The sequence below is a fragment of the Mobula birostris genome, chromosome 11 (genome assembly GCF_030028105.1).
Source record: "Mobula birostris isolate sMobBir1 chromosome 11, sMobBir1.hap1, whole genome shotgun sequence".
NCBI lineage: Eukaryota > Metazoa > Chordata > Chondrichthyes > Myliobatiformes > Myliobatidae > Mobula > Mobula birostris.
The window spans coordinates 28,325,640-28,352,578 of NC_092380.1; the positions used below are offsets into that span (position 1 = coordinate 28,325,640).

The 26,939-nt window shown below is 48.2% G+C and overlaps 1 protein-coding gene across 5 annotated transcripts in view; it reads left to right on the forward strand.

Annotated features, from left to right (window-relative positions):
- The window catches only part of rusf1 (RUS family member 1), an 81,565-nt gene extending 55,279 nt beyond the window's left edge, over positions 1-26,286 (forward strand). For 4 of the 5 annotated variants that reach the window (XM_072271985.1, XM_072271988.1, XM_072271984.1 and 1 more), the window contains 13 exons: positions 8,779-8,933; positions 9,491-9,568; positions 12,000-12,114; positions 15,082-15,127; positions 16,485-16,517; positions 16,907-17,012; positions 17,149-17,250; positions 17,630-17,700; positions 18,709-18,893; positions 19,840-19,897; positions 20,827-20,897; positions 21,363-21,521; positions 21,656-26,286. In XM_072271985.1, the coding sequence (XP_072128086.1) occupies positions 8,787-8,933; positions 9,491-9,568; positions 12,000-12,114; positions 15,082-15,127; positions 16,485-16,517; positions 16,907-17,012; positions 17,149-17,250; positions 17,630-17,700; positions 18,709-18,893; positions 19,840-19,897; positions 20,827-20,897; positions 21,363-21,521; positions 21,656-21,828 (1,344 nt within the window). In that variant the 5' untranslated portion in view covers positions 8,779-8,786 and the 3' untranslated portion in view covers positions 21,829-26,286. The remainder of the gene's footprint in view (positions 1-8,778; positions 8,934-9,490; positions 9,569-11,999; positions 12,115-15,081; positions 15,128-16,484; positions 16,518-16,906; positions 17,013-17,148; positions 17,251-17,629; positions 17,701-18,708; positions 18,894-19,839; positions 19,898-20,826; positions 20,898-21,362; positions 21,522-21,655) is intronic. The other variant, XM_072271989.1, reaches the window with a different exon arrangement.
- The last annotated feature ends 653 nt before the right edge of the window (positions 26,287-26,939 follow it).

Here is a 26,939-nt window from a genome sequence, read left to right on the forward strand (position 1 = left end):
AATCCCATCATTTACATCCACCGACCGTCCCATTTCCATGAGGTTGCAACTTATTTACAATAATAGTTAATACGACGGGCATTCCTGCCTCTAGAGTTGATATTTTTTAAATATATTATGCACACACTCTACAAAGTCGGTAATATCATTGTCTTTTGTATGACAATATATCAAGCTATTCTGCGAGGGGAAACAGTTTCTTAGAACTTCTCCCAGATCAGTTCAGGTATCTTTAAATCAACGTGTCAGTCGTACTTTCTGCACGGCTCCACCTCCCGTTTCCCATAGTGCTGTTGGGAGCCTCCAGCTATGGCAGGACACGAGTACTGAGGTGGTGCCATTTAGCGTGGGCTTTGTTGTAACCATGCCTACGGGAAGAAGCCAAGGTAGAAACGATTATCCTTTGTCTGTTCTTTCTTCGTATTTTCATTCTTTAACTTTCCAAAGTTCAAAGTAAAATTTATAATCAGAGTACATACAAGTCACCACATACAACCCTGAGAATCTTTTTCTGCAGGCATAACTAACAAATCTCGAGAACAGTAACTGTAGGCATTAGGAGCTGTTAACTGTGAACAAACAGGCTGGTGCCCTGTTGCACTCACCTCAAATGTAAGCAAATGCTCTGCGAGGCTGGTTAAAGACTACATCTGCAGCATGCTACCACCCAGAGTGAACCCCCGACAATTCGCCTCCCGACGGAACTGGTCTACCCATGACGCCATAGCCACAGCACTACACACCGTCCTCACCTGGAGAAGAGGGATGCTGTTCCTGGACTACAGTTCAGCATTCCACACCATAATTCCTTCCAGGCTTGACAGGAAGCTCAGAGACCTCAGTCTGCACCCTACCTTGTGCAGGCAGCGAAAGGCAGCAATTCCAGGCAGTATGTTTGGAGTTCTAACCAGCAACTAATTGCTGTTTGGGATTGGTTAGGAAGAACAAGTTAAAAGAAGGCCGGAGCATGTGCAGCTGCCATCATTGGAGTGGACAGATTTTGAGGCTTTAGCTCTTCAAGGCTTCAGTCAGAGAAGGCAAAAAAGAGAAACTCCAGGTTGAGGTCTTTTCCCCCTCCCTTCTTTCCATTTGCCCAGTTAGGACAGGAGAGATGTCAGCCAGGATAGTTGAATGCTCCTCTTGCGGGATGCGGGAAGGCAGGGAGACCTCCAGTGTCCCTGACGGCTAGAACTGCGAGAAGTGCATCCAGCTGCAGCTTCTAACGATCTGCGTTACGGAGTTGGAGCTGGAAATGGATAAATTCTGGATCGTTGAGGAGGCTGAAGGGGGTGATAGGCAGGGCATATAGAGAGGCAGTTGCACCCAAGGTGTGGGTCACAGGAAACTGGGTGACAGTCAGGAAGGGGAAAGGGGTTAAGGAGCCAGTGCAGAGTACCCTTGTGGCCATTCCCCCTCAACGACACTTCAGGTACTGTTCAGGGTGATGTAGCAAAGTCACAGTGGTAGGGTCTCTGGCACTGAGTCTTGCTCTGTGACTCGGAAGGGAAGGGGGAAGAAGAGGCGAGTTGTGGTGATAGAGGATTTGTTAGCTAGGGGAACAGAAAGGAGATACTGTGGGCGAGAACAAGTTTCCCAGATGGTATGTTGCCTCCCGGATGCGAGGGTCTGCGACGTCTCAGATCAGGTCCTCGGTATTCTCAAGTGGAGGGTGACCAGCCAGAGGTCATGGTCCAAGTAGGTACCAATGACGTGGGTAGAACAAGTGACAAGGATCTATATAGGGAGTTAGGTGCTAAGTTAAAGGACAGGACCTCCAGGGTTGTGATCTTAGGATTGCTACATACTAGTCAGGCCAGAACTAGGAAGATTATGCAGTTTAATATGTAGCTAAGGAGTTCGTGTAGGAGGGAGGGCATAATAGTTTTGGGTCACTTGGTTCTCTTCCATGGAAGGTGGGACCTGAACTGGAGAGGCACTAATTTCTAGTGGGAAGATTTGTTAATGTTGCATGGTGGGATTTAAACTAGAGTCGCATGGGTGTGGCAACCAGAGCGCCAGAACAGTTAGTGGAGAGGCTGTGGAGACAAATGTTGGTAAGGCCTCAGGCAAAGTCAGGAATCAAAAGGTTGAGCATAGTGGGACTAGTGTCCTGAGCTGCTTGTATTTCGATGCCAGAAGTATCGTAGGAAAGGTGGATGAGCTCAGGGCATGGATCAACACATGGGATTATGACGTTGTAGCCATTAGTGAGAATTGGTTGCAGGAGGGGCAGGACTGGCAGCTCAGTATTCCGGGGTTCCATTGTCTTAGATAGTGAATTGGTTGGCAGACGGGAAGCAAAGAGTGGGAATAAACGGGACCTTCTCAGAATGGCAGGCAGTGACTAGTGGGGTACCGCAAGGCTCAGTGCTGGGACCCCAGTTATTTACAATATATATTAATGACCTAGACGAGGGAATTAAATGCAGCATCTCCAAGTTTGCAGATGATACGAAGCTGGGCGGTAGTGTTAACTGTGAGGAGCATGCTAAGAGGATGCAGGGTGACTTGGTAGGTTAGGTGAGTGGGCAAATTCATGGCAGATGCAATTTAATGTGGATAAATGTGAGGTTATCCACTTTGGTGGCAAAAACAGGAAAACAGATTCTTCACACAGAGAGTGGTGAATCTGTGGAATTCTCTGCCACAGGAAACAGTTGAGGCCAGTTCATTGGCTATATTTAAGAGGGAGTTAGATATGGCCCTTGTGGCTAAAGGGATCGGGGGTATGGAGAGAAGACAGGTACAGGGTTCTGAGTTGGATGATCAGCCATGATCATACTGAATGGCGGTGCAGGCTCGAAGGGCCGAATAGCCTACTCTTGCACCTATTTTCTATGTTTCTGTGTCTTAGATGTGACAGACTCAGAAGGATTAAAGGAGGAGAGTGGTATTACTAGCCAGGTAAAATGTCATGACAGTACTGTTTTAGGACAGACTGGAGAACTCGTCTAGTGAGGCATTATGGATGGAACTGAGAATTAAGAAAAGTGTGGCCATTTTATTAGGGCTATATTACAGACCACCTAGGGATTTAGAGGAACAAATTTGTAAAGAGATCACAGACTGTTGCAAGAAACATAAGATTATTATAGTAAGTGATTTTAACTTTCCACATATTGACTGGGAATCCCATACTGTAAAAGGACTAGATGGGATAGAGTTTGTCAAATGTGTTCAGAAACATTTCCTTCAACATTATGTAGAAGTCGCAGCGTGAGAGTGTGTGATACTGGATCTGCTATTAGGGAATGAGACAGGGCAGGCGACAGAGGTTTCTGTAGGGGAACAATTTGCATCTAGTGACCACAATGCCATTAGTTTCAAAGTAAATATGCAAAAAGATAGGCCAGGTGCTCGGGTTGAGATTCTAAATTGGAGAAAGGCCAATGTTGATGGTAACAGAAATTATCTGGCAGGTGTGGCTTGGGGCATGTGTGTGTTGTGTATTTGGTAAGTGGAAGCCCTTCAAAAATGAAATTTTGAGAATTCAATGTATGTATGTGCCTGTCAGAATAAAAAGGTAAAGGTGACAAGTGTAGGGAGCCTCGATTTTCAAGAGATATTGAGGCTCTGACTAAGAGAAAATAGGAGGTGCATAGCAGGTGCAGACAAGTTAGAACAAATGAGGTGCTTATGGAGTACAAGCAATGCAAGATAATACTTAAGGATGGCTAAAAGAAGGCATGAAGTTGGTCTCGCAGATAAATGAAGGTGAATCCTAAGGGATTCTACAGATAAGTCAAGAGCAAAAGTATTGCAAAGGACACAACTGGCTCTTTAGAAGACCAGAATGGTAATGCAAGTGCGGAGCCAAAACAGATGTGGGAGATCTTAAATATTTTTTTTACTCGGAAGATAGACAGAGAGTCTATAGAAGTGAGGTAAAATAGCATCAACTTCATGGACTCTGCACAGATTGCAGAGGACAAGGTGTTTGCTATCCTGGGGCAAATCCGGGTGGATAAATCCCCAAGGCTTGACAAGGCGTTCCCTCATCCTACGGGAGGCAAGTGCAGAAATTGCAGGGAATAGCAGAGATACTTAAATCTTACTTAGTGACAGGATTGAAGGAAGGCCAATGTTGCTCCGCTATTTTTAAAAAAAGGCTGTAAACATAAACCAGGAAATTATAGGCCGGTGATTCTGACATCAGTTGTGGGAAAGATATTGGAAGGCATTTGACAGGACAGGATTTATAAGCCTTTGGGCAGACATGGACTGATTAAGAATAGTCAGCTTGGCTTTGTGAGTGGTAGATCTTGTCTAATCAGTCTTATAGAGTTTTTTGAGGAAATTACCAGGAATGTGGATGAAGGCAAGGCAGTGGATGTTTTCTACACGGACTTTAGGAAGGAATTTGACAAGATCCCACATGGGAGGTTGGTCATGAAGTTTCAGTTACTCAGCATTCAGAATGAAGTAGTAAATTGGATTAGACCTTGTCTTTGTGGGAGAAGCCATAGAGTGATAATAGATGGTTGCCTCTCTGACTGGAGGCCTGTGACTAGTGGAGTGCCACAGGTATCGGTGCTGGGCCCATTGTTGTTTGACATCTGTATCAATGATCTGGTTGATAATGTGGTTATCTGGATTAGTGAATTTGCAGATGACACCAAGACTGGGTTGCAGTGGACAGTGAGGAAGGCTATAATGGCTTGCAGAGGGATCTGGACTAGGTGGAAAAATGGGCAGAAAAATGCCAAATGGCATTTCATGCAGACAAGTGGGAGATTTTGCATTTTGGTAGGATCAGCATGGGTAGATCTTACACAGTAGGTCACTGATAGTGTGGTAGAACAAAGGGATCTAGGAATACAAGTTGAAAGTGGCGTCACATGTAGACAGGGTCATAAAGAAAGCTCTTGCCACTTTGGCGTTCATAAATCAATGTATTGAGTACTGGAGATGGGGTGTTACGTTGAAGTTGTATAACATGCTGGTGAGGCCTTGGTTACCTACCTACGGGAAAGATGTAAACAAGGTTGAAAGAGTGCAGAGAAAATTTGCAGGGGTGTTGCTAAACCTGAGTTATTAGTGAAGATTGAATAGGTTAGAACTGTACTTCTTAGAATGTAGAAAATTGAGAGGAAATTTGATTGAGATGCACAAAATTATGAGGGATACAGATAGGGTAAATGCAAGCAGGCTTTTTCCATTGAGGTTGGGCGGGACTACAACCAGAAGTCATGGGTTAAGGGTGAAAGGTGAAAAGTTTAAAGGGAACACAAAGGGTAACTTTTTTATGCAGAGAGTCCTGAGAGTATTGGATGAGCTGCCAGCACAAGTGGTGCATGCGAGCTTGATCTCAAAATTTAAGAGTAAGTTTGGAAAGGTACATGGATGGTAGGGGTATGGAAGGCTGTGGTCTTGGTGCAAGCCGATGGGAGTAGACAGCTTAAATGGTTTCAATGGGCCTGTTTCTCTGCTGTACTTCTCTAAGACTTTTACGTTGAAACATACAAATGATAACAGACTTCAAAACAGGAAGTGACACTGATAATATTAACCTTTATATCTCTCCTCATGAACTACCTGCTGAGTATTCCTAGTGTTCATTTTGTGGTTTACAATTAGATGGATTCCTGTGCACTTCAAGTTCTGCTGAAATAGCTAAATTTTAATGTTTTTCCATAATTGATAGTTAAGTTAATAATTTCTCCAGACCAATGGGGAACAGGGTAATATAGGGTCACATTCTTTATACCTCCCAGTGGCTAATTTCAGAATCCGGGATCTAAATCTTGGATTAAAACACTAACCAACACATAGATGTGCCAAGTGGAATCAACAAAAAGTGGAGAAAATTTCTAAAGATCAAAGCAAGAAATTCCAGGTACCTAACAGAAACAGTGTTAGGGTTTTCAAGTGGGTTCAAGAATCTGACAGTGATGGGGAAAAACCTAGAGCTGTGGATCTTCAGGAGATCCATAGAGTCCTATTGCTGAGATAGGGTTAGTGCAAAACTCTTCCTGAAACTGGTAGAATGGGATGGGACTTCAGGCTTCTGTACCTCCTGCCCAAGAAGATGGCATGGCCTGGATGGGGAGGATTTTTGATGATGGATGTTGCCTTTTTGAGCCAGCATGTCCTGCAGATACTGCTGATGATGGGGAGGGATGCACCCATGATGTATTGGGTTCTTGCGTGCTGTTCCAAGCAAGCACATCACCAAACAGCAGACCCTGGGAGTTAATGCATCCTTCCACAAATGGTTCCTTAACATTCTGACCAACAGACCATAACCTGTAAGGATTGGTATCAACACCTCCGCCATGAACATTCTAAACTCTGATGCTCTACAAAGCTGCGTCCTCAGCCCCCTACTCTACTGTCTGTATACTCATGATTGCCTGGCCAGATTCTGCTCCATCTACAAGCTTACAGATGATAGCACTGTAGTGGGCTGTGTTTCAAATGCTGATGAGTCGGAGTACAGGAAGGAGGTAGAGAGGTTAGTGAGATGGTATCATGACAACAAGCTTTCCCTCAATGTCAATAAAACAAGAGTTGATCATTGACCAGGAAGGGGCCAATGTGCATGCTCCTGTATACATCAGTGGTGTTGAGGTTGAGAGTTTCAAGTTTCTCCCTGTACTGGTCCAACCAAGTTGATGTCTTGGCCAAGAAGGCTTACCAACGCCTGTAGGCTGAAGAGATTTGGAATGTCCTATTGAAAAAAGAAATTGCCTTTTAACCTCACGAGAGAGCATAGGCCATCAACTTTTTTGCTGTTGATGTTTCTGTAGCAGGCAATTTCTTTTTTACGAGGTCGAGTTGCTAGCTCGACGCTCAACCCAGCATGGAAGCGTGCCAGGAGAGCCGGCTGGGTTCGAGCTCCAAAGTCCGGCGCTGATGCCACTACGCCACCAGCCAGCAAATGTCCCATTGACTCCTACCGTTTTTTTTTATCAATGCACCATAGAAAACACTCTGTATGGATGCACGATGAATTGGTATAGCAACTGCTCTGTGTATGACCAAAGGAAACTACAAAGAGTTGTGGACGCAACTCAGCACATTGCAGGAATCAGCCTCCCCTCCATGGAGTCTGTTTACACTTCTTGCTGCCTCAGTAAGACAGTCAGCATAATCGAAGACTCCACTCACCGCGGACGTTCTTTGTCCTCCCTATGCCTGTTGGGCAGAAGATACAAAAGCTTGAAAGCACGTACACCAGGTTCAACGACAGTTTCTATCCCAATAATATCATACTCTTGAACGGACCTTTGATAGAATAAGATGGACTCTTAGCCTCACAATCTGTCTTGCACTTCGTCATTTATCTGCACTTCACTTTATTGGTAGCTTTTACACTTTATTCTGCACTGTTATTCTTTTACTTTATTGTAGCTCAAGGCTCTGTGTAATTATCTGACCCGTATAAACAGTATGCAAAACAAGTTTTTCCACTGTGTCTCGGTACGTGTGAAAATCATAAACCAGAAACCAGCACTGAAAAAATGTATGTAGCGGTACCACATGTGACTGAGACGCTGGGGGGGGGGGGGGGTGGGGGGAATGGTTCCTGCAATGTGCTGAGCTGTTTCTACAATTCTTTAACTGTGTTTTCTTGTGGTCAGGTGCAGAGCAGTTGTCGTACCAAACCATGATGCGTCTGGGCAGGATGCTTTCAATGGTGCATCTATAGACATTGAGGGTCAAATTTCTTTAGCCTCTAAAAGAAGTAGAGGCATTGGTGGACTTTCCTGGCTATATGTCAATGGGATTGGACAGGGACTGATTATTGATGATGTTCACAGCTCAACTTGAAGCTGTCAACTTTCTCAACCTCAGCACCACTGATGTAAACAGGAGCGTGTACAGCCTCCCACCCCTCTCCCAACCTTCCTGAAGTCAATGACCAGCTCTTTCGCTGACTTTAAGGGAAATGTTGTTGTCATGATACCATGTCACTAAGCTCACTATCTCCTTCCTGAACTCTGACTCATTGTTATCTTCAATATTGTCCACTACAGCGGTATCATCTGCTATACTGGCTATACAACCCTGTATGTACAGGGAGTAGTGTCAGGCACAGAGGATGTAGTTTTGTGGGATAATAATCATAGAGTGAAGAGAGACGGGTTGAGGCCTGAAAGGAGAGAGGGATAAAAGGGAGGAGTTTCGGGAGTGTGCCCCAGCAGATCTTCTCCATTCCACTCCCTCGCTCCTCCTTCTCCTTGCCCTTCCACTTCCCTCCCTTCGACCATGTTGATCCTTTCCCTCCCCGTTCATGACCATTAATCTCTCCCTCCCACTTTCCCCTCCCTCACTCTCCATGACCATTTACTTCTCCCTCCCTCTCATTCCCTTTCTCCCTCCCTCACCTCCCTTTCTCCCTCTCCCTATTCCCTCTACTCCCCGCCTATTCCTCCCTCACCCGCTTCATGACCATTAACCCTTCCATTGCTGGAGTTAACCCCTTCCTCTGTTAACTCCCCCTCTCCTCCCCGATTAACTCCCCTAGTAAAAGTTAACCCTTTCCCTTTCCTTTGTGTGTTAATTTCTCCCCCGTGACCATTAATCCCTTCCTTTCCCCTGTGAATATTAAATCCTTCCCCTTTGAAATAACCCCTCTTCTACTGTATGTTAACTCCTCTGTCTATTAACCCCCCCATCTGAGATGAGTTAACACCTCCCCGCTGTGACCATGAACCCCCCTCTCCCCCTCTGATTGAGTTGACCCCTCTTTCTCTGTGACAATTAACCCCTCCCCATCACTGAGTTAAGCCCTCCCCCTCTGTGAGTGTTAACCACTTGCTTTCTCTCCCCCAGGCCGCACCATGCCGAGGATGGACAGCGCCATTTTCTGCAGCGAGAAGTACGGTGGAGGTGGGGCCCGCCACTATATCCGCGATCTGGAAGGGAGGTTGCTGAGAAAGCAGGAGAAAACGGGCCAAGTGGCCAACTCCTTGGCAAGAGGGATCTCGGTGAGTGGTGGGAAAGGAGGGCGCTGCCCGACACCAACAGATGGGGGCAATTAGGGATGAGCAACAAATGCTGGCAAATTACCCACTTTCTCGAGGGGATAATGAAGGATGTGTGATAAATGCTGGTAAGTGCCCCACCTCAGGGGGTGAGTAGGGATGGGTAATAAAGCTTTTCTTCCCCAAACACAACACCCTCCAGGGATGTTACTTAAATTTTCAGCCCTTTCTAGCACAGCCTGAAACCTCTTTGTCTCTGAGCTCTGGGACCGAGCCTCAAGGGAAGAAAATCCCAACGATTCTAATGCATCAGGGGAAGAAATTGTTTTCCACCTCCATGTAGAGCAGTTGGTTCCTTATTCAAAGATTGTGATGACCCACCAGATCCAAACTCCGTCACTTCCATCAGCCTCAAATTCCACAACCTACACTGTTCTATCTCTCCCTGAACAGTAGCTTCCAACCCTCAATACACAGTTTGTAATCTCTTCTGCCAATGATGCGGTGGCTTTGAGTTGGAATATTCACAGTAACCTTCCCCTTTCACATTTCTCTTTCAGTCTGTCTTCCTTCCACAAGGATACCCAGAGAGCGTCAGTGCTGATTACTTGTCTTACCAGGTCTGGGACACCATACAGGTCAGTGCAAAACCAGGGCTCCCATGGGGAGAGGGGGGATGATGTATCCAACAACCATTCCCAGAAAGGGTGGTGTGTCCGGTACCTGGTCCCAAGGGGGTGGAGAGGGTATTATGTTTGATGCCCAGTGCCAGAGGAGAGGGAGAAGATAATGAGTCTAACGCCCAATCTCAGAGGGGTGGGGGCGGGGGGGAGAGGACAGTTTGCCTTGGATTTGTTAATGTGAGCTCGGTCCCACATGGGTGGGTTCGACGACTCCAGCTTTTTGCAGATGTCGATTGCTAAGAGGATGTGGGGACAGACGTGAGGGTCTGTGTCCTTTGTCATCCCCGGCAGCTGTGAAACAGGAACAGGGGCTGTTCCAGGGACGTACAAGAAGACGGATATCAATCGTTGCTGAAAGGTCATCAACTCAGTGAAGGACACTGTTTGGCCTGCCCAGGATGTGTTGTTCTTCTAGCACAGTGAGATGTCTGTTGGGGAATGCTGTAGAAAGTCATGGTACAGGCTAAAGAACACAGGAAACAGATGCAGGAGTTGGCCATCTGACCCTTCGAGCCTGCGTCACCATTCAGAAAAATCTCGGCTGAACAAGCCATGAGCTCAACTTCACCTATCTGCCCTGTAACCCTTAATTCCCCCGCTATGTGCAAATCTACCATATTTTACTGTGTTTGAAGTATATTGTAATGAGGTAGCCTCTACTGCTTCGCTGGGCAAAGAATTCCACTAATTCAGTCCTCTCCGGGGAAAAGGATTTCCTCTTCCCCTCCAGTCTAAATCTATTCCCCTGAATCTTGAAGCTGCTGGAAATAACTTTCTGGCATCTATCTTATTTATTCCTTTCATAATGTTATATATTTCTGTGAAATCCCCTCACATTTTTCTGAATTCCAGTGGGTAAAGTCCCAGACGACTCAGTCTCTCCTTGGGTTAACCCCGTCATCTCCAGAATCAACCTGGTGAATCTCCTCTGCTCGGCCTTCAAGGCCAATGTATCTTTCGTCGAGTGTGGAGACCAGAACTGTACGAGTACTCTGGGTGTAGCTTCACCAGTACCTTGTACGGCTGCATCATAACTTCCCTGCTCTTAAATTTAATTCCTCTAGCATTAAAGGTCAGCATTCCGCTTGCCTCCTTGATAACTGGTTGCACCTGCAAACCGACCTTTTGCAATCCATGCACAAGCACTCCCAACTCCCTCTGTACAACAGCAGGCTGCAATCTTTCACTATTTAAATATTTGTTTATTTATTTATTAGGATAGACACAGTGGAAAAGGCCATATCGGCCCTTCAAGCTGCCCCATCCAGCAACTCTTGATCTAACCCTCACCTAATCACGAGAGAATTTGCATAACCAATAAACCTACTAACCGTGGGAGTTTGAACTTTGCACTGTGGGAGGACTCCGAAGGACCGGGAGAAAACCCACGCATTCCATGTTGAGGACGTATAGACTCCTTAGAGAGGATGCTGGGATTGAACTCTGATACCCCTAGTTGTAATAAAGTCGCACTACCCGCCATGCCACCGTGGCATCATCTGATCGTCTATTTTTCCCTCCAGTGTGGATGAGCTCATGTTGTACTCCACCTTGCAGATCCTTGCTCACTCACTCACCTATCCATATCTCTCTGTGGCTCCTGTAGTTCCTTCCACTACTGCACATGGAGGAGCTGAGGTGGGTGAGAAGCCCTTCAAACAAGGAACGGGCTCTCCCCCAGGGAGCCAGGTAGGGCAATGTACACAGAGTTATAAGCGGTGTACATGTAGGCTTTTCCCCTAAGGCTGGCTGAGACTAGAACTAGGGATCAGAGGTTTAGGGTGAAAAGGAAACCTGAGGGGGAACTTCTTCATTCAGACGGTGGTGCGAGTGTGTGGGACAAGTTGCCAGCGGAAGTGGGGAATGCGGGTTCAGTTGCAACATTTAGGAGTGGTTTGGATGGGTACATCAATGTAAGCAATTCTGCAGATGCTGGCGATCTTGAGCAACGCAGAATCAATGATCAGCGAATCAAAATTCTGACTTCTGCCTCCTTCATTTCCGGTACTGATGAAGGGTCTCGGCCCAATGTGAACTGTTTATTCCGCTCTATAGATGCTGACCGACCTGCTGACTTCCTTCAGTATTTTGTGTGCATTGGATGAGAGGGGTATAGAAGGCTCAGGTCTGGCCGTATGTTGAGAGGACTAGGTAGAAAAACAGTTTGGTACAAATGAGAAGGACTGGAAGTACTTTAGTGCTCTATGACTTTATAGCTGCTATGTTTCTATCCTTTTTTCTCTTCTCCAAGGTTTACACTACGTAATGTACAAACTGAGAGTGTAAAGGATATTTTTTGCACTGTTTCTTCTATTCATATATATTTCTCTGTCATGAATGTTCTCAATTTTGAAATTAAGAACATCTCCCTCTTCCCCCTCCTCAGGCATTCGCCAGCACTCTCACCGGGACCCTGGCCACGCAGGCGGTGTTGAGGGGTGTGGGGGTCGGGGACAGCTCTGCCACAATTGCTGCTGCTTCCCTCACCTGGATGCTGAAAGGTAAGGGGATTGGCAGTGGGGGAAATCTGTACGCTGACCGGTGTCTCTCAGTCTCTCCCTCAGGGGAAATCTGTACACTGACTGGTGTCTCTCAGTCTCTCCCTCAGGGGAAATCTGTACACTGACCGGTGTCTCTCAGTCTCTCTCCCTCAGAGAAATCTGTACACTGACAGTGTCTCAGTCTCTTTCCCTCGGAGAGATCTGTACGCTGACCGGTGTCTCTGTCTCTCTCTCTCTCGGGGAGATCTGTACACTGACCAATGTCTCTCAGTCTCTCTCTCAGGGGAAATCTGTACACTGACCGGTGTCTCTCAGTCTCTCTCCCTCGGAGAAATCTGTACACTGACAGTGTCTCAGTCTCTTTCCCTCGGAGAGATCTGTACGCTGACCGGTGTCTCTGTCTCTCTCTCTCTCGGGGAGATCTGTACACTGACCAGTGTCTCTCAGTCTCTCTCTCAGGGGAAATCTGTACACTGACAGGTGTCTTTTGGTCCCTCTCCCTCGGGCAGATCTGTACACTGACCAGTGTCTTTCAATCATAAGAATCACACAGCACGGAAGCAATGCTAGCCAAGTTAACCATCGAAGTGGGTCCCATTCACCCATAATTGGCCCATATGCCTCTAAACCTTTCCTATCCATGTACCTGTCCAAGTGTCTTTTAAGTATTGTTATTGTACCTGCCTCAACCACTTCCTCTGGCAGTTTGTTTCACGTACAGAACAGCTTCTGTGTGGAAGAAGTTGCCTCTCACGTTCCTCTTAAGTGCCTCCCCTTTCACTTTAAACCTGTGTCATCTAGTTTTTGGTTCTCCAACCCAATGAAGAAGACTGTGCACATTCACCCTGTCTATGCGCCTTGGGTTTTTATATACTTCTGTAAGATTACCCCTCGTTGGCACCAGTGGATAACACGACCAAGTGTGATATCCTCCAGAAGGTTCACAAAACTACCTCTTTCACTTGTTTTATGTCTTTTTCTTTCGAATGTGGTTCCACTGGTGTTGGAGCCTGTGATCGACATTCTGGTGGTGTGCTTTTTGGGTCAATTGAACAACCTGGCTCTTTGCCGACTCAGAGGCTGTTTCGAGTGAAGCGTGCGGCCTAGAGGTCAAAAAACCTGTAGTCGGCACGTGAGCCCATGATCGACTCCATATCTCACCAATTAAAGTGACAAGGAAGATTGAAATCCTTGAGGAGAGTGCGGAAGGCGGGGCACCACCTACCAGCCTCTCGCTGGCTACTGCCAAAGGAAGGTCCCTGCATTCGGACAATCTCTGTCTCTCCCTCAAGGCTATCAGGGGATGCTACCACGGTCCTGGGTCTTGGGCAGCTTGTGGATTGCACTATGTTCATGTTATGGTGTGTTTCTGGTTTCTCGTCACTTTTTCTTTTGTTTTTATTTGAGGTGATTTTGAATCAGGGCAGCCTGCAGATAATGAACTCTGAGCTGAATTGAATATATCTGCACTCTTTCCATTTTGTGTTTTTTGCTCTTTTTTTTTTTGCTGCTATTGATGTGATTTTTTTTGGCAGGGTGGGAGGTGTTGATATTTATTCTTTGAATGGGTTCCATGGTTTTCTTTGTTTCTTGGCTGCTTGTGGGGAAGACTACTCTCAGGGCTGTATACTGCATACATACTTTGATAATAAATGTACTTCAATAGGTACATTTAATGTCAGAGAAATATATACAATCTACATCCTGAAATTCTTCTTCTTCACAAACATCCATGAAAACAGAGGAGTGCCCCAAAGAACGAATGACAGATAAAAAATGTTAGAACCCCAAAACCCCCCCAGCTCCCCCCTCCCACACACAAGCAGCAGCAAGGCAATGACCCCCCCCCCACCACCACTCCCACCAGCAAAAAGCATCAGTGCCCTCCGCTGTGCACTCAAGTGTGCAGCAAAGCATCAATAAAATCACAGACTTGCAGTACCCCAAAGACTACTCGTTCACCCAGTAATTTGACATATCACAGGTTCTCTTTCTCCCTCGTAAGGGAAAAAGAGGTTTCACAGCAAGAGGGATGACATAATAAACAACTCATTGATTTACAGTGTTAAAAGACTGTAGCATCACTTATTCCGAGCTTTGCACCCAGGGAGTCGGCACCATCAAGAAGCAGCTCTCCGGACACACGACCTCCAGCAGCTAACCCGCTGCTCCTGATATTCCATGTTCTCCTGCAACGCTTCAGTCAGGGGCACCGGCCTAGAATCAGCCCATCTCCAGAGCCACGAAAGTCTGGAAGCCTGAAGGCGCGTTTGCCTTCCAGGCCACGTCCTTGGGATATCAAAAAGCGGCCAGTCATGAGGCCCTGACCGTGTGTCCCATTCCCGCAAGGAACTGAAGTCAGAGTTTAACTCCTGGTCAGGGTCTTCAAAAGAGCCTTGAAAAGGATGAAAAGGAGATATCAAAGATAGAAAGAGAGCCGTTTCCAAAGATATAAGCAAAGGAGTCACCATTTAGCGCTATCTTCGCTCTGCCTCTTTGTCTCTTTGAGTCAAGTTCTAGCCTGCTAAACCTCTCCCTGTAGCTCAGTCCCTCGAATCCCTGCAAAATCTTCCTGGCAGTTTTCCCAGCTTTATACAAAGGTGAATAAAATCGTAGTGGGGCGGCATAGGTGGGGTGAGTTCACGCTGTCTTTCTCTTGGTGTTGGGAAACCAAGAGCCAAAGGACAGAGATTTAAGCTGAGGAAGATTTAAATGGGCAACCTCTTCAGCCAGGGGTTGTCTGTACTTGGAAGGAGTTGCCAGAGGAAGTGGTTGAGACGGGTGCATTAACAACGTTTAAGAGATACTTGGACCAGTGACAGGTAGGAAAGGTTTGGAGGGATATGGCCAAAATGAGAAGATGGGACGTCTTGCTCAAATTGGGCCAAAGGACCTGCTTACATGGCCTGTGACTCGGAGACCTCTGTCACCCACATCTCTGACCTTTGTGTGTGCTCACTCTTCCAGACGGCACCGGAATGATCGGCCGGATCCTCTTTGCCTGGTTGAAGGGGTGAGTGTTGTTGCTGTAGCCATTTCCACCATCCCCGACCTCAAACCCCCCCCCCCGCCGCCTACCCCTGCTACCATCAAGCGTGCGGCACCCAGACATATAGAGAAATGGGAGCCAGCGGCTTCATCCCCACCCCACAACTCCTCTGCCTCCCTGTCAGATCTCCTTCCCCTCCTTGCCTCTTTCCGCATGATCCCAGCCTCTCCTCTGTTTCCCAACTCCTCCAAAACAGCAATTTAGCCACTCCTGGACACACTCAGCTCCTCTGAGCTGCTCCCAGCTTTCCGTATCTCTTTAAACCTTGCCCATCTGCATACTTGTCTAAATGCTTTTTAATTGTATTTCCTCTGGCCCGTCATCCCATATCCCCACCACACACTGTGTGGCAAATTTTGCCCCTTTAAACCTTTCCCCTCTCACCTTAAACCTATTCCCTCTAGTATTAGACTTCCCTCCCCTGGGGGAAGAACGACCATGACTACCCACCTTATCTACACAGTTCAGAGTTTTATAAACCTCTGTCAGGTCACCCTTTAGCGCCCTTCACTCCAGAATAAAAACAGAAACAACCCTGTCCTGTCTCTCCAAGCTTGCCAGTCCTGGGAACATCCTGGTGAATCTTTCTTGTTCTCTATGCAGCTTAATCCCACCCTTCCTATAGCTGGGTGACCTGAACTCCAAGTGGGGCCTCACCAGCACCCCAGTTCTCGTACTCAGTTACGCGTCTGATAAAGGCCAGTGTGCTAAATATTTCCTTCACCACCCTGTCTACGTGTATCTCCACTTTTTGGGAAATAAGTACTAGTACCCCTGGGTACAACACACCCCAAAGAATTTATTGTGCAGGTCCTGACTTGGTTTAGCTCCTCAAGATGTCCCACTTTGCAAATTGTTTCAATTTCCAATTTAATCTCACACGGTCTTTGCCTTCCTTTATCCCGAAATGGAACTCCTCCCTATCACACACACTCCTGAGGTCATTCGCAGAGTGAAGCTCGCTCTTCACTGTCCTATCACACACACTCATGGTCAGACACGGACACTTCCATGTTTTCCCCTCCCAGCAGGAGAGAGATCCCCTTCCCCCACCCATCCACCCCACCTCCAGCTCTGCCCTCAGAATCCGATGGATCCTGACGAGATTACCCCTCCCCTTGGTTCTAAACAGTCTGCTTCTATAGATGCAGACCCCCCCCACCACAGGAATCAACTGTAGAACATCCTCTGATTTTCCCTCCTTGCCCCCTCCAGAGGGTATTCTCACTCACCCCGCCACCTGAATATGGGTCCAGAACCGTGATCCTGTGGGGCTGGGCAGTGGGAACATCATCGCCTGACCCTGTCTTTATTTCTGCAGGACACAACTGGATCAGGACGCCAAGCAGTGGAGGTGAGTTTCTCAAACCTTGGACACAAGATCCTTGGCGACTCCATTCATGTCCGACCTGGGAGTGTGTGACAGGATGGTGCAGAGGGAGGTTTATTCTATGTCTTGCTTGGGAGTGTGTGATGTGACCATGAGGAGGCAGCTTCACTCTGTCTGACCCTGGGAGTATGTGACAGGACGGTATAGTGGGAGCCTCACTCCGTGTCTGACCCTGGTAGTGTGTGATGGGACAGTGCGGACAGAGCTTCCCCCTGTGTTTGACTGCCGGGGGTGTGTGATGGGACGGTGTTGAGGGAGCTTCACTCTGTATTTGACCCCCAGGAGTGTGTGATGGGATGGTGTGGAGGGAGCTTCACTCTGTGTCTGACCCGTCACTCCCTGCCCTTCTCCAGGTTGTTTGCCGACCTCCTTAATGACCTGGCCATTTTCATTGAGATCATCGCCCCAGCCTTTCCAACGATTTTCACTCTCATCATCTGCGTATCCTGCTTGTTGAAGGTGGGTCACTGGGGGCAGGGCTGATGAAGGTTTGTCACTGGGAAAGAACTGTTTTGCCCCACCCCAATCCCTCCCACCACCGTGTCCTGTCCTCTCCCTGTTCATGCTCTCTCTCTCTCTCTCTCTTTCTCCACAGTCGGTGGTGGGAGTGGCTGGAGGTGCGACCAGGGCTGCACTGACAGTTCACCAGGCCCGGAGAGACAACATGGCTGATGTGTCAGCCAAAGATGGCAGTCAGGTGAGGGGGGTGGGGAACGGGAGGGAGGGGAGGAGAGGTGGAGGGGGGGGGAATGAGAGGTTGGGAAGATGGTGGAGAAGGGTGTGAGGATAAGGGGTGGGGGAAGGAAGAGGGTCAAGGGAAAGGGGAGAGGAGAGGAAGCAGAGAGGTCAGGACGAAAGAGAATGGGGAGAGTAAGAAGGAAGAAGGACAGAAAGTAAGGGCCTCTGGAAGGGAAAGGGAGGTGCAAGGCAAAGGTGGTGAGGAGGGTTACGGTGTATGTTGGGGAGGGGGAGGGGGTTGATGTGGGGGAGAGTGATGGGCAGTGAGAGGGAGGGGCTGGGTGGGAGAGGAAGGGACACCAGCCACTGACCCTCTGTCCTGTGTGTTACCTCTACAGGAGACCCTGGTGAACCTGGCTGGACTTTCCGCCGGCGCGCTTCTGGCTCCACTCACTGCTGACAACCTTCTGTACGCGAGCAGAGTCCCCCAACCCTGGACCCTTGGTCATTCACCCGTCGCAACCCTCGACCCCAGTCCCAAACCCCAACCATCACCAAACTGACCTCTGACCCCAAGCTGACCTCACTCTCAACCCCATACCCTGCACCGCTGACGCCCAATGATGGGCTGACTCCTAACCCTGACCCCTGATTTCAGGCCAACCCGAAAACCAAGCTGACCCTAATCCCACCCAACTCCAGTCCCTGACTACTCGACCCTCAAAACTGACACCTGCCTACGATCCCCAGCCGACCCCAAATGCAACTTCAACCCCTAACCCAGATCACGAACCTTGACCCTCCTAACCCTGGTGCTGACCCATGAACACAAAGTTGACCCCAATCCTGACCTCAAACTCTGACCCTTGACCCTCAACAGGCATCTTGATCTCCCCAACCCCAGGCCTGATCCCTGAACCCAAGCTGACCTCAATCCCAAGCCAAAACCCTGACCCCAAGCTAACCCCAAACTCTGCACTGCTGAGCCCAGTTCCAACCCCCGATTGCAAACACTGATCCATAACTGAACCCAAATTCTGACTCCTAACCTCAAACACTGACCCCCGACTGCAAGCTGACCTCCAGTCCTGACCTGGACCACAAACCCCAGCCTTTAACCCCAGCCTGTGACTGACCCCAGCCCTGAACCGTGACCCTGGCATTAACCTGAGTGCAGCCTGAACGTACCTGGGGAATGGGAGTGATGGGCTGTCCCAGCGTTGGAACTGGCACATCAGTAGGGAGAGCGTATGGGAAGTGTGGGTGGAAAGGGGGAGGTAGAGAGAGAGGGCAGAGGGAAGGTGGGAGTGGGGAGGGGCAGACAGAGGGGTGGGGGAGATAATGGAGGGAAAGCAGGTGTAGGGGGGAAGAGGAGAAGCTCAAGGCGGAGAGCAGAGGAAGGGTGTGAAAAAAGGAAGAGTGGTGAAATTAGAAAAGGTGTGAATCTTGGACATGGGATCTTCACCTCCCCCCACAGCCTGACCCACCTGCTCTTCGCCCTATTCACCACCCTCCATCTGTTCGCCAACTACCGCGCTGTCCAGGCTGTGGTGATGGAGACCTTGAACAATGCTCGTCTCCGGCTGCTGCTCGACACTTTCCTGAGGGAGGGGGTTGTCCCTCTGCCTGCCTCCATCAATCCCCGGGAGCCCCTCCTACCAGGTCAGTCCAACGCAGGGATGGAGAGGGGGGGTTAATCATTCATCCTTTGCCATGTTACCTCTTCCCGTCTATAGTTGAGGAATGTAACAAGAAACTCCTCACCTCGCTGGGTGGAATGAGTTAGTCCATGCACTCCACATCTGCCACATTCCTCATCTATAGACGGGAAGAGGTAATGTAATGGGAAACTCCTCAATTCACCGGGTAGAGTGAGATAGTCCATGCACTCCACATCCGCCACATTACCTATACCCATCTACATGTCAGGAATGTACAAACGGTACACTCAGTGGCCACTTTATTAGGTAAACTATACACCTCATGAATTTAAATTTCTAATCAGCCAATCATGTGGCAGCAACTCGATGCATGAAAACATGCAGGTATGGTCAAGAGGTTCAGTTGATGTTAAGACCAAACGTCAGAATGGGGGAAGAAATGTGATCTAAGTGACTTTGGCTATGCAATGATTGTTGGTGCCAGACGGAGTGGTTTGAGTATCTCAGAAACTGCTGATCTTCTGGAATCTTCACACACAAAGGTCTCTTGAGTTTGCAGAGAATGCAAGAAACAGAAAATGTCCTGTGAGTGGCAGTTCGGAGGGTGGAAACGCCTTGCTAATGAGGGAGTTCAGAGGAGAATGGCCACACTGGTTCAAACTGACAGGAAGGAGACAATAACTCAAATAACCATGTGTTACAATAGTGGTGTGCAGAAGAATGTCTCTGAGCACAGAACACAACAAGCTTTGAAGTGGATGGGCTACAGTAGAAGACCACAAACATGACCTCGGTGGCCACTTTATTAGGTACTGAAGGTATCTAATAAAGTGGTCACTGAGTCTATATTTAGAATGTATACAGTATTGCAAACGTAAATTATGCTTTTCATGGATAATTCCTCAGCTACTGTAACCCTAACAACTAATCTCCCTCCTCTGTTCCAGCTTTCTGGCGTAGAGGGACTGTACGACTGGGAGCTCCACTACACACCATCTGCCAGAGGTAGGTACAAACTGCCAACTCGCCCACCCACCTATAATGTGTGAGTGCGTGAGGCCTCCGTCGATCGGGGTCAACCATGGATGTTACATCCTAACTGTGTAGATACGCAAGCCAGGGCAGTACGATACGGAGAGCAAGTTGCTGCCCATATAGCAAGCTCCCCGTCTCCTCACATCTGATGAACTCAAAGGAACTGCAGAGGCCAATACAATTTGCTATCAGCAGCGTCACAGGAGTTGCCGGTCAGCTCTGAACTCCGTGTCGGACTGCCCTAGGGACTCCTGCTCCGGATTTTTTCCTCTGGGTTTACTCCAGGAGCCTCCCCCTTGAGCGGGTATAGCCGTAAAGCAGCGGAAGTTTGAGATCAGAATTTCCCTCTGGATGAGCTGCCAACCACGGCTGACAAATTCCATTTGCTCAAAGTGACTGGTTTTGAGGTGCCTGTAACCCGCCTTGGCCCCTTCTTCTGTCAGTAGAAACAGCTCCTTCAGGCTTAGTAACCACATGCGAAGGCCAGGAGCTAGACTTGGTTTTCAGAGGCAATTTGAGGCAAACCCCATTGGGAGCATTTAATAGGCAGTGGGAGCTTGTCCACATTACCACCCCCAGCTATAACAACTTTAAGGAACCAAAAGGCTACCTATAATACACAGTGTAAATACCCACCTCACCCTGGATTAGATCCCAGCCTGTAACCCACTCCTGGAGATCTGTTATTCAATATATAAACCCATAGAACCCCTGGACTAGACCTCAGACTGTAACCACTCCCAGGGTTTTGTTGTTCTGCATATAATCTTGGAACACCCTGGATTAGATCCCAGACTGTAAATCCATCCTGGAAATCCGTAATTGTATACATACACCCTGATCGCCCTGTCTCGATCAGTATCCGACCTGTAATGGCTGTCCCACTCTCTTGTACTCAGTGTTGCCGAATATCAACGGGCTATAGAAAACAACAGTAAGAATTATTTACTGGGAATACGTCGAGATACTGGTGAGTCAGTATTATTCATTGTGAGACCTGATTCTGGGGCTCGCGGGTGGTGGGGGGGGGTGTCCTATTCCACAGGTGGTGGAGAGGAAGGCAGGTCCTGTTACCCGGTCCTGGGTGGAGGGGAAAGGATGACGTGACATAGAAGTGGGGGAAGAGGACGGTGTGTCTGATGCCCTATCCCGGTGGGGGGTGGGGAGGGAGGGAGAGAGAGGATGGCGTGTCCAACATCCTGTCCTGGAGGGTTGGTGGGGGGGGGGGGGGGGTGCGGAAGTGAAGATAGTATGTCCAGAGCCCCAACACAGAGTGGTCGGGGGTGGGTGGGGGGGAGAAAGGACAAGATGTCGGAGGCCCTGTCCCGGGAGAAGCGGAGAGGATGGTGTCACGGGAGTGGGGGTGGAAAGAGTAGATAGGAGATAGAATGGCATGTATGCAGCACCTTGGGGTGACACGGGACTGTCTTTACAGGTGAGGTGAGCGTATGCTTGAGGGAGGGAGCCGGGAGTGTGGACATTATCCAGGCTGCTATCCATGCCGAGCTCCTTCTTCTGCTGCTTCACCGGGACCTGACAGGCTTCCGAGTGGAGCATCGCAAGTTAGCGGAGCTCCAAGCCTCGATCCGCACTGGTACGTACCTATAGCGTCATCTGTCTCAGAACCTTCACCAGCCCCAACCACAGCCACGAGACACCGCTCCCCACGTGACCGGCACTCCCTCTCCCCTCTCTGATGACCCTTTCTCTCTCTCTTTCTTGCTGCAGCTCGGGATGAGCGGCTGTGGGACGTGGTCTCAGCTACCCACCTCCTGGTTGAGCAGCTGTTCCCGGGGCTGGTGTCGGGGGCCCGGAGCTCGGGCTGGCTGACAGAGCGGCATCAGCTGGGGCCTGACGAGTGGCGAGCCCGCTGGGGTCCCGGGGACAAGAAGGACCAGTGACCAGACCAGGCAGGGCAAGCGGAGGGCAGGGAATCCCCTCCACCCACGTGATACCCACCACTTGCCTGTCCAACCACTACCCCATCCCTGACTCTTCTACCCATCCTTGGAATTCCCCCCACTTCCATATCCTTTCCCCATCCCCTCTATCCACTGAATCTCCTATCACAGTCCACGAACACTCTGCCGCATCACCGACTCTCTTTCCACCCCCCGGCACTCACCAGACATGGACATGCACCCCAATCACAAACTCTGCCAGCCCACTGACTGCTCTCCCACAGACCACAGACACTGTCCTCAATCACCAACTCTTCTCTGCCCACCCACTGAATCCCTCCCACAGTCCACGAACATTCACCCCAGTCTCAAACTTTCTCAGCCCACTGAATCCCTCCCACAGTCCACAAACACTCCGCCCCATCGACTCTCTTCCCCTCCCACACACTGAATCCCTCCCACAGTCCACGAACATTCACCCCAATCTCAAACTTTCCCAGCCCACTGAATCCCTCCAACAGTCCATGAACATTCACACCAATCTCAAACTCTCCCAGCCCTCTGAATCCCCTCCCACAGTCCACGAACACTCTGCCCCATCATCGACTCTCTTCCACTCCCACCCACTGAATCTCATCTCAGCAGTCCACGAATACTCTTTTATTTCCCCCATCGCCAACTATCCCCTCCCATTCTCCGAATACTCTTTTCCCCCCTCACCAACTGTCCTCCCCCTCCCCACCTGCTGGATCCCCTCCCATTCTTCAATCGTTGAAATATTTATCTAGCTCTACCCCCACTCCCCCCCCCCCATCAGCCTCCGGCTCAAGGAAAGAATTCCACAAAGTTATCATCCTTTCCGGGAATGTTCTACACATTCCAGTTTCAACAACCGGCTCCTTTATAATCAGAATCGGATTTGTTACCATTGGCGGCTATGATGTAAGATCTGTTGTTTTGAGGCAGCAGTATTGTGCAAGGACAAAATGACTGTAAATTAATAAATGAATAATTAACACAAAAGAAAAGAACTCGTGTTCAAACGGTTCTTGGACCACTCAGAAATCTGATGGCAGAGGAAAAGAACCTCCACCCTGAGGGTAGCAATGAGAAGACGGCATGCCGCAGATGGGGAGGGATCTTAATCATGGATGTCACCTTACTGAGGCACTGCTTCCTGAAGACACCCTCGACAGTGGGGAGGGCTCTGCCCGTATCAGAGCTGCCGAATCCTCTGCAGCGTCTGCTGATCCTGCACACTAAGGCCTCCATACCAGACAGAAATGCAACCAGTCTGGAGGCTCTGCAACATGTGTCTGCAGAAATTTGCCACAGTCTTTGGTTACCTATTGCAGGGGTCCCCAACCTCTATTGCACCGCGGACCGGTTTAATATTGTCAATGTTCTTGCAGACCAGCCGACCGAGGGGGGTGGGGGGGGTTGTTCAAGTAGGGTTAAACTCACCTCAACATGTCTTTTACAGTTAGGGTTGCCAACTATCTCACTCCCAAATAAGGGACAAAAGTAGCGTCAAATCCCAGGACACTTTGCACCAGGAGACTACAATGACCATGAAGCCTTGTGCAGGCACCTGTATGCGCATGCGCGTACGTGCCAATTTTTTTCCCCACCAATCTGTTTTGCCTTCATCTTCCTGACTACACTGTACATACATTATTTCTACTTTATATAGGCTGTGTATTTATCATATCATATTGCGAGGGCTACTGAGGAGACTTTAAACTAGAATGGTTGGGGGGTGGGAATCAAGTTAAAGAGACTAGGAGAGAGGAGGTTAGTTCACAACAGGGGGATGGGAACAAGTGCAGAGAGACGGAGGGGTGTAAAATGAGGGTAGAAGCAAAAAGTAGTAAGGTGAAAAGTAAAAGTGGCAGGCCGGTAAATCCAGGGCAAAAATCAAAAAGGGCCACTTTTCAACATAATTGTATAAGGGCTAAGAGTGTTGTAAAAGAGCGCCTGAAGGCTTTGTGTGTCAATGCAAGGAGCATTCGTAACAAGGTGGATGAATTAAAAGTGCCGATGTTATTAATAAAAATGATATAGTTGGGATCACAGAGACATGGCTCCAGGGTGACCAAGGATGGGAGCTCAACATTCAGGGATATTCAATATTCAGGAGGGATAGACATGAAAGAAAAGGAGGTGGGGTAGCATTGTTGGTTAGAGAGGAGATTAATGCAATAGAAAGGAAGGACATTAGCCGGGAGGATGTGGAATCGATATGGGTAGAGCTGCATAACACTAAGGGGCAGAAGACGCTGGTGGGAGTTGTGTACAGGCCACCTAACAGTAGTAGTGAGGTCGGGGATGGTATTAAACAGGAAATTAGAAACGTGTGCAATAAAGGAACAGCAGTTATAATGGGTGACTTCAATCTACATGTAGATTGGGTGAACCAAATTGGTAAAGGTGCTGAGGAAGAGGATTTCTTGGAATGTATGCGGGATGGTTTTTTTGAACCAACATGTCGAGGAACCAACCAGACAGCAGGCTATTCTAGACCGGGTACTGAGCAACGAGGAAGGGTTAATTAGCAATCTTATTGTGAGAGGCCCCTTGGGCAAGAGTGACCATAATATGGTGGAATTCTTCATTAAGATGGAGAGTGACATAGTTAATTCAGAAACAAAGGTTCTCAACTTAAAGAAGGGTAACTTTGAAGGTATGAGACGTGAATTAGCTAAGATAGACTGGCAAATGACACTTAAAGGATTGACGGTGGATATGCAATGGCAAGCATTTAAAGGTCGCATGGATGAACTACAACAATCGTTCATCCCAGTTTGGCAAAAGAATAAATCAGGGAAGGTAGTGCACCCGTGGCTGACAAGAGAAATTAGGGATAGTATCAATTCCAAAGAAGCAGCATACAAATTAGCCAGAAAAAGTGGCTCACCTGAGGACTGGGAGAAATTCAGAGTCCAGCAGAGGAGGACAAAGGGCTTAATTAGGAAAGGGAAAAAAGATTATGAGAGAAAACTGGCAGGGAGCATAAAAACTGACTGTAAAAGCTTTTATAGATATGTGAAAAGAAAAAGACTGGTAAAGACAAATGTAGGGGTATGGAGGGAAGGCTGGTGCAGGGTTCTGAGTTGGATGATCAGCCATGATCATACTGAATGGCGGTGCAGGCTCGAAGGGCCGAATGGCCTACTCCTGCACCTATTTTCTACGTTTCTCTGTTTCTATTCCTGCTTTTACTATACGTTCGTGTTACTTACTTTCGGTTTTATGTGTTATTTGGTATGATTTGGTAGGTTTTTCTTTAGGTCTGGGAACACTCAAAAAAATTTTCCCATATAAATGAATGGTAATTGCTTCTTCGCTTCACGCCATTTTGGCACGAAAGGTTTCATAGGAACGCTCTAGCGGGGGAAATACGGGACAAACCAATTTAGCCCAATATATGGGATGTGCCGGCAAACACGGGACAGTTGGCAACCCTATGTTCAAGTTCAACAGTGCGTGACAGGGAATGAGGAAAGGTGCAGCTGACTCATATCGTTTCCTTGCGGCCCGGTAGTTGGGGACCACTGAGAATCTCCTCATACACCTAATGAAGTAGAGCCGCTGGTGTGCCTTCTCCATGATTGCATCAACATGTTGGGTCCAGGATTTTGTGTTGTTCCTCTCCGCACCTGGTGGCACATCGGGTGGAAAGCGTACAAGGAGCCGGCCGGATTAGAAACCAGGACCACTCGCCTTGAAGCTACTCATCCTTCCTACTGCTGATCCCTTGATAAGGACTGGAGTGTGTTTTCCTGACTTCCTCTTCTGGAAGTCCACAATCAACTCCTTAGTCTTACTGCCGTTGACTGCAAGGTTGCTGTTGTGACACCACTCAAACAGCTGACCTGTCTCACGCCCATGTGCCTCCTCGTTCCATATAAAATTCTGCCAGCAACAGTGGCATCATGGCAAATGTATAGCGATCATTTGAGCTGCACGGAGCCACAGTGTACAGAAAGTAGAGCATTGGCCTAAGCACATATCCTTGAGATGCATCTGTGTTGATTGTCAGCGAGGAATCAGAATCAAGTTTATTTTTGCTGATCATGCTGCTGCGCAATCGAGAATCTCCAGAGATGAAGGCCCCAAATCCTGAACTTTGCCTATTGCCTGTTGCTGGGGCCAGGGTCGAAGCGCTCAGCAGAGATGGTGCTCAGTGCTCGGTGTCGGATAAGTGGTCGGAGGCTCGGAGTTTTCGGACGGACTCGGAGTCGGACTGTGGTCGGATGCTTCCAGGATGCTGCATCGGCAAGTTGGCGGTGCTGGAGGTTTACTGTCTGTGTGAGATGATGGGACTTTCGAGAGACTTTTGAGACTTTTACTGTGCCATGGTCTGTTATCAAATTACAGTATTGTTTTGCACTGTTGTAACTATATGTTATAACTATGTAGTTTTTGTCAGTTTTTAAGTCGGTTTGTCATGTGTTTCCGTGATATCATTCTGGAAAAACATTTTATCATTTCTTAATGCATGCATTACTAAATGACAATAAAAGAGAACTGCGTGTCCTCATAATCTAATCTAATCTAATTTGTTATCTTGCAGCAGCAATACAGTGCAAGACATGAAATGTACTAAAAATACAATACTGTGGAAAAAGTCCCCAGTGAATATATAGAGAGACAAGCAGCCACTGAAAACCACCCCTCCATCTTCTTGGAGCAGTTTCCCAAATCAGGGCCATCATGTACATCAATTGTTATGACATTCCTGTTTCTCCCCCACCAATTTCAGCTGGTTGATATCATACCAGCCGCTTTTATCTGGAGAAGTCAGTACTTTGTACACTGATGGAATGGCTTTGGCTACAATTTCACAGGGCTCTGCAAACCTCGGAATTAGAACATAGAACAGTGCAGCACAGTACAGGCCCTTCGGCCCACAATGTTGTGCTGACCCTCAAACCCTGCCTCCCATATAAGCCCCCACCTTAAATTCCTCCATATACCTGTCTAGTAGTCTTTTAAACTTCACTAGTGTATCTGCCTCCACCACTGACTCAGGCAGTGCATTCCACGCACCATCCAGTCTCTGAGTAAAATACTTTCCTCTAATATCCCCCTTGAACTTCCCACCCCTT